The sequence below is a fragment of the Mercenaria mercenaria genome, unplaced genomic scaffold, assembly GCF_021730395.1.
Source record: "Mercenaria mercenaria strain notata unplaced genomic scaffold, MADL_Memer_1 contig_3943, whole genome shotgun sequence".
Taxonomy (NCBI): Eukaryota; Metazoa; Mollusca; class Bivalvia; order Venerida; family Veneridae; genus Mercenaria; species Mercenaria mercenaria.
Genome location: NW_026462132.1, coordinates 29524 through 50176, shown reverse-complemented (window position 1 = coordinate 50176; position 20653 = coordinate 29524). Strand labels below are relative to the sequence as shown.

Below are 20653 nucleotides of genomic sequence, written 5' to 3'. Positions count from 1 at the left end.
CATTGAAAAATATGGCCTCTAGGGATGTCACAAGGTTTTTCTATTTTTAGACCTACTGACCTAGTTTTTGACCGCATGTGACCCAGTTTCGAACTTGACCTAGATATCATAAACGTGAACATTCTGACAAAATTTCATCAAGATCTCATGAAAAGTATGGCCTCTAGAGAAGTCACAAGGTTTTTCTATTTTAGATCTACTGACCTAGTTTTATACATGTGACCCAGTTTCGAACCTGACCTAGATATCATCAAGATGAACATTCTGACCAACTTTCATACAGATCCAAAGAAAAATATGGCCTCTAGAGAGAACACAAGGTTTCTCTATTTTTAGACTTACTGACTTAGTTTTTGACCGCATGTAACCCAGTTTCGAACCTCACCAATTTTCATGAAGATCCATTTTTTCTTTTGTTGTTGTTTACCAGCTGAAGAGCAGATTTACATTATTACGACTTAGTTTACCGTTTAAAAGCATATAAAATTTCCAAAAATATGTTCTTCAACCATACAGTGCTCTGAAGGGTAAGCGACAAATATACATTCTTTAACGATACAGTGCTCTTTTGGGTAAGAACCAAATATACGTTCTTCAACAATACAGTGCTCTTTTGGGTATTGCAAAAAGAGTCCTAACTTTTGCCGACATGCCAACAACGTTCAAATGTTTTTTAAAAATAATCAGTAATGACTGATATGACCAATAAGATCGATTTTATTGATCACCTTTATAATTTTATTGGGATAACCCATATATTGTCTTCAAATCTACTAAGTCTTATGTTTGTCTCATAAGGCTTGATTATGCATGAACTGAATTTAAAAAGGCCTGGGTTTTCTCAAGAATACTTAAATTATGCAAATGTGATAGTTTATTAATCTATACTGATAACAAGAGTTGTCACTATTGGTGACAAATGCCCCAGCAGCGCCTAGACCTTTGACCTGGTGACCTTTGACCTGGTGACCCAAAAGTCAATAGGGGTTGTGTACTCAATAAGTACTATCAGCATGTGAAGTTTGAAGGTCCTGGGTGTAGTGGTTCGTGAGTAAAGTGTCTTCATGCAAAAGGTTAACATTGGCCCCTGTGACCTTGACCTTTGATCCCAAAGTCAGTAAGGGTCGTGTACTCAGTAAGTACTACCACCATGTGAAGTCTGAAGGTCCTGGTTGCAGTGGTTGCGAGTAAAATGCCTTCATGCAAAAAGTTAACGTTGTGACGAATGAACGAACCAACAAACAAATGGATGGACAGTTGAAAACTAATATGTTTCACTTCGTGGGTATAAAACAAGAGCTGTCGGTGGACAGCGCGCTCAACTATTCTCAGTGCTTGATAGTATAATATAAGCTATGAGTAAAACTTTAACACTACAATAAGCGTATTCTAAGTCGAAAAGGGGCCATAATTCAGTCAAAATGCTTGATAGAGTTGCCTCCTCCTTTTAACAGACTGGGGTCATGATGATAAACAAGTATGCAAAATATGAAAGCAATACCTCAATGGACTTTGAAAATATTTGGGGTGCAACACAAACTTTAACATTTATTCTAAGTCGAAAAAGGGGCCATAATTCAGTCAAAATGCTTGATAGAGTTGCCTCCTCCTTTTTACAGACTGGGGTCATGATGGTAAACAAGTATGCAAAATATGAAAGCAATACCTCAATGGACTTTGAAAATATTTGGGGTGCAACACAAACTTTAACATTTATTCTAAGTTGAAAAGGGGCCATAATTCAGTCAAAATGCTTGACAGAGTTCCCTCTTCTTTTTAACAGACTGGGGTCATGATGGTAAACAAGTATGCAAAATATGAAAGCAATATCTTAATGGACTTTGAAAATATTTGGGGTGGTACGCAAACTTTAACATTTGTGTAACGCTCACGCTAACGCTAACATTCACGCTAACTCTCACGCCGACACCGGGGGCAGGGATAGCTCCCCTATTCCTCGAACAGTCGAGCTAAAAAATCGCACCAGTTCATAACAGTTTATGTAAGGATTATTATAGTTATACTAGTACTATGGAATAAAAAACAACATCATTTAAATCTTTGATAGTTTGTTTTAATTTGCAGTACAATAACTAGTTCTTGTTCAAAACACGATCAAATGATCAATAATCAACTTTGTATTTGTTTCAATTACGAATGCTAATTGTGCAAGCTGCTACCGTTTTGACATTTTTTAATTGGTGCCGACTTATCTTATTGAATACTTCACAGTTTAAAAAGTTTTGCAATTATAGATAACATGGTCGTTAATTGGCACATGATCACTTGCTAATCTCCTGCGGCGTAGATTGCAAATTCGGTAACCATGGTAGTGATGTTTGACACTTGTAGGTTTTACATGTTTGGACAGAAGTACTAGTATCTATTCCTGTAGATCTCACGATTTTTTTCCCCAAAAATTGAAAATCCATGAATTTACATCCCCATAAAACAGCCATTTTGGCCCAAACCACAAATTCCGTGCTGATTAAATTAAATTATTTCACAGTAGAGTCACAACTGTTGCCTTTAGGGTGTTAACAAACTTTTTCTTTGATTGACCATGTGACCTAGGTTTTAACCTCAAATGACCCAGAATAAAACTGAGCCTAGAGATCATCATGACAAAAATTCTGACCAAGTTTCATAGAGATTGAGTCACAACTGTGGCCTCTAGAATGTTTACAAGCTTTACCTTTGATCTGGCCTACTGACCTAGTTTTTGATTTTGACCCCACATGACCAAGTTTTAACTTTGACCTAGAGATAATCAAGACAAAATTTAATTTTCTGACAAAGTTTCATAAATATACGGTCACAACTGTGGCCTCTCGAGTGCTCACAAGCTTTTCCTTTGATCTGGTCTACTGACCTACCTTTTGATCCCACATGACCCAGATTTGAACCTGACCTAGAGATCATCAAAACAAACATTCTGACCAAATCTCATAAAGTTTGAGTTACAACTGCGGCCTCTAGAGTGTTCAAAAGATTTTCCTTTGATCTGGCCTACTGACCTAGTTTTTTACCCCACATGACCCAGATTCAAACTTGACCTAGAGATCACCAAGACAAATATTCTGACTAAGTTTCATAAATATTGGGTCACAACCTTGGCCTCTAGAGTGTTCACAAAGCTTTTTCCTTTGACCTAGCCTACAGACCTAGTTGACACTACATAACCCAGTTTCGAACTTGACTTATCAAGACAAATATTCTGACCAAGTTTCATGAAGATTGGGTCATAAATGTGGCCTCTAGAGTTTTCACAAGGCAAATGTTGACGGACGCCACACGACAGACGGTCACAATAGCTCACCTTGTTGACCTGTCACAATAGTTCACCTTGGTGAGTTTACATGTAAGCTACAAAATCTGACAATCAATTTCCAGGCTACCTGATATGGAGTTTCAAGTATTAAAATGCAAAATGTGTGAAAATACGCTGGTAAAGTTTTATACAGGTCTTGTTAAAAACTTAATGATCAGAAATACATTGTAAAATATATTTTAATGAAAAACAGTATGTATTTATTTTTTTTATGCGAGCTATACATTTTACATTTCATACAAATGTAATTTAGGACGCTGGGTCCCGATACCAGCTATTAGCTAAGCCTGATTCATTGGTATTTACTCCCCTTGAATTCTCTTCAATATAGAGGTACGCGAGTGTCAAGAAACGAGTTATGTGACCCGGTGAAGTTCCTACGCCTTTAACATGAACAATGAAATGGGTCCAATCGCTAAGGGGACTATGTTTTGGACTAGCTGACAAACAAAATAGAATGTGCTTTGTTAAAACGTAGAGCTGGTGAGACCAAATGTCTCATATATAGAATTTTCCTCTGGCTGCCTTGCCTAAATGATTCGTGTACCAATGATTCGTAAATGTTTTCAATTATGAGCTAGATAATTTCAGGGATCAGACAAATCACCAAATGTTTCAAACTAACAATCTTCAATTAATAATATAAGCTCAAACTCCTATAGGCTGGAGACTCTATACTTGACTTGTCTTTTTGTTGAAGTTCCCATCAGACAATGTCTTTGAATCAACAACATACAAGTCCTATCGCATAAATGCTCGGCCTCTGTCCTCTTAATTGAAGTTGCAACTCAATATGATTGCCCTGATTCCTGGATGCTCAGCGCCCATATGCTATCACATGTAGCATTCAACTACCATATAGGTATATCCCCGATGCCTTGGCTGTACTTCGCCAATTACGCTGAACCGTCTATAAGCTGAAACTCTCAGTAGATTACCAAACACTGGGTCTCTGTCTCAGCTTTCCGATGCTCAGGCTTAGTTGCTATCATCTATAGCATTCAACTACCCTTAAGGTAAAACTTCTATGCGCTGGCCCTATAGCTCGAAACCTGGTTGAAATTCTACAACTCTTCTTTAGGGTACGAACTTCCAAAGTCTTCTTTTTAATAATTTATCTGCCCTGACAGGGTAATAGTCTCCTTATCAAGGTACAGGGATAAATTATTAGTTGAATTCTCAATGTGTCTTCTTCAACCGCTGGATACCAAAGTAGCTCTCTGTCATCAATCTACCTATTTATACCCCAGCAGACGTGCTATTTTTAGAACTTGTTTCTGATTGGTCCCAATTCAAACATAATGTTTTACAATGAGTACTTGCTCTATCAAATATCTGGTTCCCTTTAACTTTTGTATATGACAATGTGAGAAGCTGGGACCCAGCCATCCACATAATGAACCTAAATCAGTCACAAACTAGAGCTATCACTAAAGGTGATGAATGTACCCCCCGCATGCACTGACACAGTACATTGCAATTTGACACACACAAGATTGCATAATTAAGTCGACTGTATGTATATAGACTGTATGTATACAGTTTAGTAACAAAAAACAAAGTCCCATAACTATGCAGAATATTTATCTAAAAGAATGTAATATGCACCATGCACAACTAGGGTTGGTACTGATTACTTGTGTGAAGTTTCATTAAATTGTGTGCAAGGGTTCGGAAGATTAGGCGCGCACAAGACTGCATATGCAGACTGTATGTACATAGTATGTTAACAAGAAACAAAGGCCCATAACTCTGCAATTTTTGTCGTTGAAAGAACCTAACATGCCCCATGCACAACTACTGTTGTTACTGATCACTTGTGTGAAGTTTCATTAAATTGTGTCAAGTGGATGAGGAGAGATGGTGTGCACAAGATTGTGTCTATGTATATAGTATAGTAACAAAAAACAAAGTCCCATAACTCTTCAATTTTTTTCCCCGAATGAACCTAACATGCCCCATGCACAACTACTGTTGTTACTGATCACTTGTGTGAAGTTTCATTAAATTGTGTCAAGTGGATGAGGAGAGATGGTGCGCACAAGATTGTGTCTATGTAAATAGTATAGCAACAAAAAACAAAGTCCCATAACTCTGCAAGTTTTTTTTTCTGAAAGAACCTAACATGCCCCATGCACAACTACTGTTGTTACTGATCACTTGTGTGAAGTTTCATTAAATTGTGTCAAGGGGATGTGGAGAGAAGGTGCGCACAAGATTGTGTCTACTGACAGACAGACAGACGGACGGATGGACAGACAGACGGACGGATGGACAGACAGACAACCTGAAACCAGTATACCCCCCCTTACAACTTTGTTGTCGGGGGGTACAATGACCCAAATTCTATTATTTACCACAATTCAACAATAATTATAGCAATGACAACCTGAAAAGAGAGTCAAGCACTATCTGTACTTTATCAATTTATCAAACATACAAATTATCCTGACAGCGGGGTAAACAAAGATCGATTTTCTTAATTTTTTAGTCGGGGGGAAATGTTTGGTCTTTTTCTATCCCCATATATAGGACGCATCGGTCCTTCGAGACCAGAATCTCGAAAAAAATGTGCGTCTTATATTCATAGGATGACGGTATATCAAACTCCTTTTAAATAGAAATACTCAAATTCTTCACTCCAGATACGAAATATAGAATACACTTATTGACCAGAAAGTCATTCAGTTAGTGCTTTACTACATGACATCAAAAGCTTTGACGATAGCAAAACAAGACTTAGTGTTGCAGAGCTCCAGATAAGATGCGTATTTGCGTAAATATGTTTTGAAATTTACAAAAAACGCATTTAAAATCAAACCTACGCGTACTGATACGCATTGAAAAAACGGGATACGTATTTTACTCGATTAAAGTGCGTAATCCAACTTTACCGTAAATCAAGCACATCCTTTTTGTAATCGAGTACAACAAACAACAAGAGGACCATGATGGTTCTGAATCGCTCACCTCTTCCCACATGACCCAGTTTTGAGTATGACGTCGTTTTTTCTATTATTTGACATAGTGACCTAGTTTTTGAGCTCATGTGACCCAGTTTTGAACTTGACCTAGATATTATCAAGATAAAAATGCTGACCAATTTTCATGAAGATCCATTGAAAAATATGGTCTCTAGAGAGGTCACAAGGTTTTTCTATTATTTGACCTATTGACCTAGTTTTCGAAGGTACGTGACCCTGTTTTAAACTTTACCTAGATATCATCAAGGTGAACATTCTCACTAATTTTCATGAAGATCTCATGAAAATATGGCCTCTAGAGAGGTCACAAGGTTTTTCTATTTTTATACCTACTGGCCTAGTTTTTGACTGCACGTGACCCAGTTTCAAAACTGACCTAGATATCATCAAGGTGAACATTCAGATCAATTTTCATGAAGATCCATTGAAAAATATGGCCTCTAGAGAGGTCAAAAGATTTTTCTAATTTTAGACCTACTGACCTAGTTTTTGATAGCAGTTGACCCAATTTCAAACTTGACCTAGATATCATCAAGATGAACATTCAGACCAACGTTCATACAGATCCCATGAAAAGTATGGCCTCTAGAGAGGTCACAAGGTTTTTTTATTATTTTACCTACTGACCTAGCCCGCCTGCTTAGCTCAGTAGGTAAGAGCGTTGGTCTACGGATCGCGGGGTCGCGAGTTCGATCCTCGGGCGGGGCGTATGTTCTCCGTGACTATTTGATAAACGACATTGTGTCTGAAATCATTAGTCCTCCACCTCTGATAATTCATGTGGGGAAGTTGGCAGTTACTTGCGGAGAACAGGTTTGTACTGGTACAGAATCCAGGAACACTGGTTAGGTTAACTGCCCGCCGTTACATGACTGAAATACTGTTGAAAAACGGCGTTAAAAACAAACAAAACAAACAAAAAGTTTTTTAAGGCACGTGACCCATTTCAAACTTGACCTAGATATCATCAAGGTGAACATTCTGACCAATTTTCATGAAGATCCATTCAAGGGTATGGCCTCTAGAGAGGTCACAAGGTTTTTCTATTTCAAGACCTACTGACCTAGTTTTTGATCACAGTTGACCCAGTTTCAAACCTGACCTATATATCATCAAGATCAACATTCAGACCAACTTTCATACAGATCCCATGTAAAATATGGCCTCTAGAGAGATCACAACATTTTTTCATTATTTGACCTACTGACCTACTTTTTTATGGCACGTGACCCACTTTCAAAACTGACCTAGATATCATCAAGATGAACATTCTGACCAATTTTTATGGAGATCCATTCACAAGTATGGCCTCTAGAGAGGTCACAAGGTTTTTCTATTTTTAGACCTACTGACCTAGTTTTTAACCGCACATGACCCTGTTTCGAACTTGACCTAGATATCATCAAGATGAACATTCAGACCAACTTTCATACAGATCCCATGAAAAATATGGCCTTTAGAGAGGTCATAAGGTTTTTCTATTATTTGACCTACTGACCTAGTTTTTTAAGGCACGTGACCCACTTTCAAACTTGACCTAGATATCATCAAGATGAACATTCAGACCAACCTTCATACAGATCCCATGAAAAATATGGCCTCTAGAGAGGTCACAAGGTTTTTCTATTATTTGACCTACTGACCTAGTTTTTGAGGGCACATGACCCAGTTTCGAACTTGACCTAGATATCATCAAGGTGAACGTTCTGACCAATTTTCATGAAGATCTTGTGAAATATATGGCCTCTAGAGAGGTCACAAGGTTTTTCTATTTTTAGACCTACTGACCTAGTTTTTGACGGCACGTGACCCAGTTTCGAACTTGACCTAGATATCATCAAGGTGAACATTCTGACCAATTTTCATGAAGATCTTGTGAAATATATGGCCTCTAGAGAGGTCACAAGGTTTTTCTATTTTTAGACCTACTGACCTAGTTTTTGACGGCACGTGACCCAGTTTCGAACTTGACCTAGATATCATCAAGGTGAACATTCTGACCAATTTTCATGAAGATCTTGTGAAATATATGGCCTCTAGAGAGGTCACAAGGTTTTTCTATTTTTAGACCTACTGACCTAGTTTTTGATGGCACGTGACCCAGTTTCGAACTTGACCTAGATATCATCAAGGTGAACATTCTGACCAATTTTCATAAAGATCCCACAAAAAATGTGACCTCTAGAGTGGTCACAAGGTTTTTCTATTTCAAGACCTACTGACCTAGTTTTTGACCGCAGTTGACCCAGTTTCAAACCTGACCTATATATCATCAAGATCAACATTCAGACCAACTTTCATACAGATCCCATGAAAAATATGGCCTCTAGAGAGGTCACAACATTTTTTCATTATTTGACCTACTGACCTACTTTTTGATGGCACGTGACCCACTTTCAAACCTGACCTAGATATCATCAAGATGAAAATTCTGACCAATTTTTATGGAGATCCATTCACAAGTATGCCCTCTAGAGAGGTCACAAGGTTTTTCTATTTTTAGACCTACTGACCTAGTTTTTGACCGCACATGACCCTGTTTCGAACTTGACCTAGATATCATCAAGATGAACAATCAGACCAACTTTCATACAGATCCCATGAAAAATATGGCCTCTAGAGAGGTCACAAGGTTTTTCTATTATTTAACCTACTGACCTAGTTTTTGTCGGCACTTGACCCAGTTTCGAACTTGACCTAGATATCATCAAGATGAACATTCAGACCAACTTTCATACAGATCCCATGAAAAATATGGCCTTTAGAGAGGTCACAAGGTTTTTCTATTATTTGACCTACTGACCTAATTTTTGAGGGTACATGACCCAGTTTCGAACTTGACCTAGATATCATCAAGGTGAACGTTCTGACCAATTTTCATGAAGATCTTGTGAAATATACGGCCTCTAGAGAGGTCACAAGGTTTTTCTATTTTTAGACCTACTGACCTAGTTTTTGACCGCACATGACCCAGTTTCGAACTTGACCTAGATATCATCAAGGTGAACATTCTGACCAATTTTCATGAAGATCTTGTGAAATATATGGCCTCTAGAGAGGTCACAAGGTTTTTCTATTTTTAGACCTACTGACCTAGTTTTTGATGGCACGTGACCCAGTTTCGAACTTGACCTAGATATCATCAAGGTGAACATTCTGACCAATTTTCATGAAGATCTTTGAAATATATGGCCTCTAGAGAGGTCACAAGGTTTTTCTATTTTTAGACCTACTGACCTAGTTTTTGATGGCACGTGACCCAGTTTCAAACTTGACCTAGATATCATCAAGATAAACATTCTGACCAATTTTCATAAAGATCCCACAAAAAATGTGACCTCTAGAGTGGTCACAAGCAAAAGTTTATGGACGGACGGACGCACGGACTGACGGACGGACGGACGACGGACACCGCGCGATCACAAAAGCTCACCTTGTCACTTTGTGACAGGTGAGCTAAAAATGGCGTCTCATAAAAGCAAACACAAACGATATCGTAAAATAATGCCATTTTCTTCTTCAAGTATATTAAAGTGTGTGACAAGAGATGACTCAAACAATGCCTATCGCTAAGCACGTGATCTATGATATATTATGGGTAACTATTGAAAAAGCCGAAGCACCAAACATGTGTTTCTGAAAAAAAAAAACATTGACAGTCAAAGTATCACTGGCTGTTGATATATCGCAATGGTCAGTAACTGAAATTAAGATGTAGTGTAAGATGTAATGTATGCAGTAAACAAAATGTTAAAACTATTTGAATGAAGGCTCAAAAAATATTCAGGAAAACAGCACTGGTCGACAAAGGCAATTCAGTGGAGCACATCGTGACATGAATATCAGAAAATTCTACAAACAAACAGTTATTATTATTACCCTTTTAAATGATTTCGAATTCTGAAAAAACCATTTAGAATTCTAAAATACCCTTTGAAAAAAAAACTAGGGGGTAAAATACCCTTTAACCTAAAATCTTATCTGGAGCTCTGTGTTGAACTACAGACGGGGAATTTATATAACGAGTCCTGTAATAAAAATAGATAAAACTGAAATATTTTAATTATCATCTGCTCAACCCTTATCCTACTAAATCCCTATGATGAACTTGTCCATCTTTCAATTTGGACTGTTCAATTTACTGTTAAAGGGTGTGCTTACCAAAGAGAAACTGACTGAATGGCGAAGACAGCAGACCATGATCAGACTACACAGATGTGCTGGCTGATGGTCTGCCCTGGTCGCAAAGGCAGAATCACTTGCCACCAGCTGGCTAAATGATAATTAGCTACAAAGGTAATGAACAGACTTCTGATTGGCTACCAAGCTAGAGATGTGGTATTTAGCAAAAACTGTTAATAGAAAGTCAGTGACACTGTACCTGGATAGTTGTTGACCTCCTTCTTGATGTGGCACTCCACCGTGTGGTTGTATTCTTTTCAGATCTATTACAAACGTCGAGACATTTGTCTTTGAAAATGAAGCACCAATCTACAAAATAAATTTCCATTTAGTTTAGGTTACATAGTTACCTGTAGATATAGGAAATCTTACTTTCAAAGGAGCGGCCTTAAAAATGACTGTCATTACATTTTATTTTCTTTGACATAATTTTTAGCAATATTTCACTCGATAATTTGAAGTGAGCTGGAGGAAAGATTCTGAGACAATTTTTAATTGATGCACAAATGAACATTGTAAAGAGATTTTTACAAATATTTGATAATTAATTCCATTTCTTTTCTTATTTCTCCATCTTTTATACCGTTAAACCAGTGCCAAAGGCAGTTCTGCACATCTGATTCATATGAAGTGATGGCTTACCCTTACCTTGCTAAACTATAATGAACTTGTCCATCTTTCAATTTGAACAGTACCATTATCTGTTATAAGGGGTGCTTACCAAAAACAATACTGACTGAACAGCAAACAATGCAGACCTGGATCAGACTGCATGGATGTGCAGGCTGATCATGATCTACACTGGTTGCAAAGACAGAATCAATTATGTACAGCATGATAAGGGTTAATGTCATTAATCGGCAAAAACCAAGAATGATGCCTAGTAACAGTTATACTGGTAGCATAAATATTGCTGGGAATCCTGTATATCCTGTATATTAAGTCTTTTATGACAACCCTACTCTCTTTTTTTTAGGACAGATAGGTTTTGATGTTCACTAATTCAAAATAACATAAAATATGCAGGAATGCAGAAACTCATTCTGACACACTGATCTGGCAAATATTTAACAATATTTACTGAGCAATTTGTAGTAAGGATATATTGCAACTTTGTTCACTTTTAACCTATGATTCACTTATTCAAATCTATATCTTTTATGAGGTTTCGAACCAATAACAGCAAAAAGCAATTCTAAGATGATAATGGTAATTATTTGACCATGGAGGCTTCTCTGTATATTTAGCTGTTGTTTACACATAAATAAAGATTGTTCTACTGTAATTGCATGTTTTCACACTATACATAAGATATTTACAAGCTGATTCTGAGCTAGGCTCATGTCTGCCACTTCTCCCCAAGTAATAGGTACAGAGTCATAACACTGTGTTGGTTCCCAGCCATACACCTTCAGGAAATCTTTAACACCAGAGTAAACACAGGTACCATCCGGGTGAAAGTATAAACACCTGAAATATCAATGCAGCAAAGCTGTGGATGTTCATCAAGTATTGGTCAGTCAACGAAAAGGTAGCACATACAAACCTAAAAAATTTACAACCTCATCATTTTATAAAAGATTTACTTGGCACCTTAAATCAGATCCACTCTGCATTTGCAACAATATCCTGTACAAATTTTGTTACATAACAACCAATATTAGAGAGTGCACATATATTATCACCATAGATCATTGTAATCTGATAATCAAAGGCCTGAAGGGCCTGAGAGTCGGCTAATGATTGATGTACTGGTAGTATAGTCTACCAGTTTCAGTTTGGTTTTAGTTTTTTTCCCCAACTGAACAGAGATTTTGTTACAATAGATGAAATGGACATTCAATCGATGCAAAGTAAAACTTTGATTGACATTATACAAGTATTTAAACCCAATATATTTCTCTAAAATTGAAGAGTGGTTCGCAAAAATAAAAATGTTGAAAGTACAAACTACAATTTGACAGGTGACACTAAGATACTGCCCATGACTATAAATATTTTTCCAGTAAACATTTGCCTCCGGCATTACCAAAACAGGCAATTATCGGCTGGTATATATTCGCACATGATAAAATTTGAATATGAAAATTTATATATTGAAATTTTATAGCGCGGATTGCCACATACAATTTGTAACGGATGGACGAAAGAACTGTTCAGATATTTTACAGATAAGGGGCCTGGCAATAACCGTGTCACACGCTAGGTATTGTTCAATCATATTATAAGGGGTGTGAATTTAAAGTATACTTACTTTGCATTTAAAGATATGTAAATGTTGCTGAGTGTCAATATATAGTGTCATGAATGTTTACACTGACAGGAAAATTGCGCATTCGAAACTAAGAGAAGTTACTCGGACTAGCTACCAATTTCGGAAAAGATAACCAATATTAATAAATGCAGTTCTTTTTTAGTTAAAACCATCATTTATTCTATTTCAGACCTGTTAACCCCTTCAAAACCATGTCAGTAGTCCCCAAGTCTATGTACTTTCAATTATCTGTTTTGATTCATGTAGACAGACAGGCCCAGACTGGGCTGAAAAAATGTTTGAGCCATTTTTATGTGGTCGGTAGCAGGGTGGGTTTGGGAGGGGTGTTCCTTCCCGCTTTGAACTGCAGTCAGATTTTGAAATGGGCATTGTGGCAGGTGGTAAAAGGGCAAATGTATCAAACTGTAAAGTGGCAATATGGGGGAGGGTGTGGGAGGATACCCCCTCCTGCAATTAGGGTTTGGGTATCACCACAAGGAAATTTTGAAAATGTAGACCCTTGATACAGCCTTTGGTGAAACTGAAAATTTTATGTTTCAATTTCTAAATATTACCTCTAGATTCTTTTTAGTATTACAATATTCAAAGTATGAATGACTGTCACTTCATATTTTTACTTTCAGGTCATGCCTCAGCACTAGAATATAAGTCTGATATTGATTCTATGTATGTATTATAAAAATAAATTCTAGAATCATTTCTGTTACAATAATATCTATCATGTCTGTTACTTTAATGTTTAAATTTCATAACACAGCTCGATATTTACCCAAAATATTATATCCGGATATGATACACTTTCTTTATACCGCCAAAATCTCCAGTTTCAACAACATGTTTTACAAATTGTGATGATATGCAACAGTTTAGCAGCAATGGCAGTATCTGACATTGAAGTTTACGGTGAAATATTAAATCATTTCATAAAAAAAATTGTTTCGTTTCGTCAAAGCACTCTAACATAGACGATCTACTTTCGATTTCAAAAACTACAAGAAAATACAATTTAATGTTTCGACGATTTGTTTATTTCTCGAAAAATAAGAAATAAAATCATTTTTAAAATCAGTAGTAATTAAACAAATCAGTAAGAGCTCTTTCTCGGGATAATTTATCCGCTTACTGACTGCAAAAATCAAGCCATGTGTCATCATGAAAAGCAGAATGGGTGACGGTTTCATTTTTTTGCCAACCTGAATCGTAAGCAAATTATCCAAACCAGTCAAAATTCCAGAAAGGTTACGATCTAGATTCTTTCTATTATTACAATATCCAAAGTATGACTGTCACTTCATCTTTTTACTTTCAGATCATGCCTCAGGACTAGAATACCAGTCTGACATAGATTATATGTAGGTGTAATAAAAATAAATTCTAGAATCATTTCTGTTACAATAATATCTATCATGTATGTTACAGGAATGTTAAAATTTCATAACACAGCTCGATATTTACCCAAAATATTATATCCGGATACGATTACACTTTTCTCCATTTTGGCAACAATATATTTTACAAATTGTGATGATACGAAGACATTTAGCAGCAATTGGCAGTATCTGACATTGAAGTTTACGGTTAAATTACCTCTTATTTAAATCTTTTCATAAAAATGTTGTTTCGTTTCGTGAAAGCAGCCAAACATAGACGATCTACTTTCGATTTCAAAAACTACAAGAAAATACAATTTAATGTTTCGCTGATTTGTTTATTTCTCGAAAAATAAGAATTAAAATCATTTTTAATATCTGTAGTAACTGAACAAATCAGTAAGAGCTTCTTCTTCCGATAATTTATCTGTTTACTGACTGCAAAATTTATGTGTGTGTGTGTAGAAACCCACGCAAAGTTTATAGAAATCATACGATGCGTGTATACGTTCAATGTGGGAGAATTAAGGCTGATCGGGATCGGCTATGTTACCTAACGCATCCAGACGATTCAGATTTTGTTTTTAAAAAAGCATTGTGTGCATTTCTGTAATTTTATATACGTTTTCATACGCTTAGAAATTATTAGACATGCGTATTTGCATTATTTCTATACGTAATTTACGCTAATACGCATCTTATCTGGAGCCCTGTGGAACTATTTTTTGTCTTTCGCTGGATGTTACGCAAGCTTTGTAAGCCTGCGCAATTCATAAAATGCACATTTATGCTTAATGAGTTACATTCGAGTATTGCACAATTACAAGTCATAAATATGACAGATTACATTGTATATTGGTCACAGCAAAGGGAATTCACACAACTTAACTTCATTCATGCAGTGAACTGTTTGAAGTTTGAGAAATCTAATGGAACTACATCCCTTCACTGTGTTATTTGGTCCATTTAGACTTAGAGAATCGCTGGATAGCAAGGACTCGTCAAAACGATTTCATCGTTTAGCCGACTCAAAAATGACTTTTAAAACTCTTCAAATTGATACATGTAAGCATCAAGTAACCTTCATAATCAAACTCACTGGTGGGCACTATAAAGTTAGACTACAGAAAATCATAATTTCAGATCTATATTTATATCTCTTTTTTTTCGAGACATAAATCATTTGATTGCTTCATTATTAAATTCACAGTAAATACCTGATGGGACTGGCATCTGTATCTGTTGTGCAAATCAGCTGGAATGTTTCTAAGTCCCAAAATTTTACTGTTCTGAAAATAAAACACACATGCTGTTTTCATTTAAAGTTTTGATTCACAAGGTCAGTGCACTAATTTTTATACTATAATGTTTAATGCCATTTAAGTTTCATCACTAAGAAATCATATTTAGCTGGCATGTTACACGGCTTCAACCAAAGTGGCTATTATTTGAATATACATGCCAGCTCACTTTTTGTAATTTTTTGAACTTCTTAATAAGACTGCCATAAAATTTGGATTTAGTTTATATCGAATTTACTTGAATCCATCACCACAAAGGTATGAGAGAAGAGGCCAGTTCCCTTTTAATGCTGAGTGCCAAGCAAGGGAGCTACTGGTACCATTTTTCACGTCTTTGGTATGACAGTCAGGGATCGAACCCACGACCTCCTGACCTAGAAACGGATGCTCTACCACTAGGCTACCGAGGCGGTTAAAATTTGGGAAAAATTTGGATTTGGTACCAAACCTTCTTCGAAAAGTTATAAACGATTATCTGGAGACTAGCTTCAATTAGTAGACTGCTAATAATTAAACACTAATAATTAACCAATCAGAAAATATAAGTTACAGACTGGTCTCCAAACTCCTGGAATATTGGAGGAAGTTAAAGTTGTCTTACTTGTCTGAGCTACCAGATGCCAGTAGTAACTCATTAGGATGGAATTCTATCACATTAACACCAGCAGTATGTAGTCGCATATCTGTCAATAGCTTGCCAGCAGTCAAATCCCAAATCTATTCAAATATATATTTCCAAATATGTATCATTTACTGTTTCAGAATATCCTTATATTATGGTCATACAGACATATAAGTAGGATAATGTGTAAATAATATTGAGTGATCAATACGCTGATTTTTTTAACTTAAACATCATAAAATATACCTGAAAAACATGCGATATGACAAAAAATCATTCCTTTCCTCTCCTAGAACAATCCTATCTTTCTTCATCAACATGTTTGAATCATTGTGCAGGAACCTTTATTTGTTTATATATACATGTATATAATTAATTTTGGGTTTTGGTAAGTAAGGGATGAAATACACTGAAGACTGAATTTGGACGCTAACTATGATTAAGCCACAGGTTTGTATAACACGGGTACTAAACAGTGCCTGCGGCACTGCCTGTGCCGACGAGGATTGAAGGCACCTTGCTTCCTGTACCGCAGGTACTTCGTCAATGTTTACAAAACGAGCGAGATCTGTGAGTGATTTTTGTCATTTTTATCATTTTGTAACTGCATGAAGCATTTTTTCAAAAATCGGGGAATGTAGCGGGGTGTAAATGTATCTTATCTACATATCCATGCTTAAATTTGTGGCAAAAGATCAATTTCCTAGAAACGTAAGGACAAATAAGTTTGGAATGAAACGTGATTTTTTTCACATCAGTGACTGTTTAGACTCATTTCTTTTCGCTGACCAATACGATGCCGTCTCTGCCGTCGTAAGTCATATTTATAAATGACATGTGATCTGCTAAAACATAAAACGTGTCCAGAAAATTCCGAATTTGAACGTTATGCCAATTTTTAAAAAGTGCCGCAGGCATTTCGACGATGCCGCAGCCCCTTCGAGGTGCCGCAGGCACTTCGAAAGTTTCATAAATTTGGTCCATAACTAACCAAATCTCAAATAACTCGCATTCGTACGATTATATTTTATATTCACAAAATATAAAAAGTATAGCAATCGGTTTATCTTCGCGGGTAATCTTAAACTCTAGTACGCGATTGTTCCGGTCAGTTTATTTCCCAAAATATTATGCTTTTTGAAAATTGCCTTCTCTGTCCATCCTATGCTGCCCGATATGTTATTCTTTTTTTTTTTAAGTTTTGTTTGCAGGAAACGAATAGGTTTTTACGTACATGTAAAAATTCTCCCGTTTGATCGTTTTTGAGCTATACTTATTAAGTTCTCCATTTTTCTGAAAACATTTTTACAATATAGGGCTATATTTTTTTTTTGTAGATATACTTAATATTTCAGGAAACGTTAGGCTATTAAAATAACTACAGAAAATTTCAACATCAATATAGTTTCTGATTTTATACCGAAATACAATGTAACTGTCTAGCTAGTAAATGTTAGCTGTCCACAATGGGCTCTTACACAAATGATATCGAGATTGTAATGTGAATCATCGCAATAATATTTACAGGAAACTTCTGACTATTGAGACTCTTATTAGAAAACTTCGCTTTATCACGATAATTTCTTGAAGTATCGCGACAGCTTATATATTGGAACCTGCCTTTCTCATGGCAGAGGTTATAATGCTGTAATTCGGTCAAAAATGTGCTTCCGTGGTGTAGTCGAAAGAAGTCTCTAGTAAATAGATCCTAATTTTTCCATTTTTCGCGCATTTGTGCGTAAATCGGGAGCCAAATGAGCATTTTTTCACTCGTGGAATGAATTTTAAATAAAATAGGACACTTTTCATGCTAATACTCGCATGTTTTCGAGTTGTTTTACGTGAAAACAAAGTAGGGTTTTTATTCTGCTGACCGCTTTCTGAAATGCGGCAATATGAGGGTACCTGACTTCAGTTGACTTGCATTTCACTGCATACTATTAAACATCCCTTTTTCTTTTCGTTTTCTTGAAGGAAATGTACGGGTATCTTGTGGAAAATAGGTCTACGACGGAGTGAAAATCTAGAAACTGTAACAAAATTGTTCTGAAGTAGCTGAATTTTATCTGAAAATTTTTATTGGTATATAGCCTATACCTTCATAATGGATTGATATTTAAAGCGTTACAAAGGTTTGGTCCCTTTTATTTTACAACTATAAAGTCAATTTACTACAGTATCATGGGGGCATTTAGTTTCCGCCCTTCTGTTTCTCTGTTCTTCCACTCGTCTAGCTTCGGCCAAATTTATGTCCCGATACTTTTTGAAAGTGCCTGCGGCACCTCGAAGGGGCTGCGGCATCGTCGAAATGCCTGCGGCACTTTTTCAAAATTGGCATAACGTTCAAATTCGGAATTTTCTGGACACATTTTATGTTTTAGCAGATCACATGTCATTTATAAATATAATTTACGACGGCAGAGACGACATCGTTTGGGTCAGCGAAAAGAAATCGAGTGTAAACAGTCACTGATGTGAAAAAATCACATTTCATTCCCAACTTATTTGTCCTTACGTTTCTAGGAAATTGATCTTTTGCCACAAATTTTAGCACGGATATGTAGATAAGATACATCTACACCCCGCTACATTCCCCGATTTTTGAAAAAATGCTTCATGCAGTAACAAGATGACAAAAATGACAAAAATCACTCACCAATCTCGCTCGTTTTGTAAACATTGACGAAGTACCTGCGGTACAGGAAGCGAAGTGCCTTCAATCCTCGTCGGCACAGTCAGTACCGCAGGCACTGTTTAGTACCCGTGTATAAGCCATTGAGCAGCTCTTCTGTGGTGCTCCTCCAATGATTCTAGTTTTCAAGATACCAAACTATCATCCACATTTTACACAAATATTTCTTTTTCATTCCTTGATGATGACTTTATTTCTTCCAAATAAAACACAATTTTCCTTTGCTGATGCTTCATGTGTTTGCTTGCAAAAACGAAATTCTTACCAAATTTCACAACACCAGCTGTGTCAAACTAAGAGAGACCAATGCAAATGCATGTACATAGGTCAAACATTAGTTGAAGAATGACGTCATAAAGGTTAAACCAAACTATTGTTTGCTGGCGTATGGTGAAACTATTATTACTTTAGTAAGTGCCCTAACTCGGCATGTGAAAGGAAAAGTGAACCAGAAGTTCTAAGGAAAACTCCACATACCTTAACCAGTCCATCCTCTCCACCAGAAGCTATCCACTTTCCATCTGGACTGAACCTCAACGTGTTCACAGGATTTGTATGACCCTTGTATGTATATATACAACCTTTACGACGTATATCCCATAACTGAAATTAACAAGAGGACCATGATGGTCCTGAATCGCTCACCTATCCCCACATGACCCAGTGTTGAACGAGTATGACGTCGTTATTTCTATTATTTGACATAGTGACCTAGTTTTTGAGCACATGTAACCTAGATATCATCAAAATAAACAAGAGGACCATGATGGTCCTGAATCGCTCACCCGTCCCCACATGAACTGAGTGTGACGTCGTTTTTTCTATTATTTGACATAGTGACCTAGTTTTGAGCTCATGTGACCTAGTTCTGAATTTGACCTAGATATCATCATGATAAAAATTCTGACCAATTTTTATGAAGATCCATTGAAAAATATGGCCTCTAGAGAGGTCACAAGGTTTTGCTATTATTTTACATAATGACCTAGTTTTTAAAGGCATGTGACCCAGTTTTGTACTTGACCTAGATAACATCAAGGTGAAAAATATGGCCTCCAGAGAGGTCACAAGGTTTTTCTATTTTTAGACCTACTGACCTAGTTTTTTATCCCACGTGACCTAGTTTCGAAGATGACCTATAAATCATCAAGGTGAACATTCTCACCAATTTTCAAGAAGATCCATTGAAAAATATGGCCTCTAGAGAGGTCAAAAGGTTTTTCTATGTTTAGACCTAGATATTATCAAGATGAACATTCTGACCAATTTTCATGCAGATCCCATGAAAAATATGACCTCTAGAGAGGTCACAAGGTTTTTATATTATTTGACCTACTGACCTAGTTTTGGACGTGACGTGACCCAGTTTCGAACACGACCTAGATATTATCAAGATGAACATTCTGACCAATTTTCATGCAGATCCCATGAAAAATATAACCTCTAGAGAGGTCACAAGGATTTTCTTTTATTTGACCTACTGACCTAGTTTTTGACCGCAGTTGACCCAGTTTCGAACTTGACCTAGATAGCATCAAAATGAACATTCTGATCAATTTTCATGCAGATCGCATGAAAAATACTCCCTCTACAGAGGTCACAAGGTTTTTCTATTATTTGACCTACTGACCTAGTTTTGGACTGGACGTGACCCAGTTTCGAACTTGACCTAGATATCATCAAGGTGAACATTCTGACCAATTTTCATGCAGATCCCATGAAAAATATGACCTCTAGAGAGGTCACAAGGATTTTCTATTATTTGACCTACTGACCTAGTTTTTGACCAAGGTTGACCCAGTTTCGAATTTGACCTAGATATCATCAAGATGAACATTCAGACCAACTTTCATACAGATCCCATGAAAAATATGATCTCTAGAGTGGTCAAAAGGT

The 20653-nt window shown here is 36.6% G+C and overlaps 1 protein-coding gene across 2 annotated transcripts in view; it reads right to left on the bottom strand.

Annotated features, from left to right (window-relative positions):
* Positions 1–10574: 10574 nt before the first annotated feature.
* Positions 10575–20653, bottom strand: part of LOC128553561 (katanin p80 WD40 repeat-containing subunit B1-like) — a 28892-nt gene continuing 18813 nt past the window's right edge. Inside the window, exons 6-10 of one of the 2 annotated variants that reach the window (XM_053534742.1) lie at positions 19235–19360; positions 16045–16160; positions 15360–15431; positions 11817–11967; positions 10575–10806 (exon numbers count right to left, since the gene is read on the bottom strand). In XM_053534742.1, the coding sequence (XP_053390717.1) occupies positions 10600–10806; positions 11817–11967; positions 15360–15431; positions 16045–16160; positions 19235–19360 (672 nt within the window). In that variant the 3' untranslated portion in view covers positions 10575–10599. The remainder of the gene's footprint in view (positions 10807–11816; positions 11968–15359; positions 15432–16044; positions 16161–19234; positions 19361–20653) is intronic. The other variant, XM_053534743.1, reaches the window with a different exon arrangement.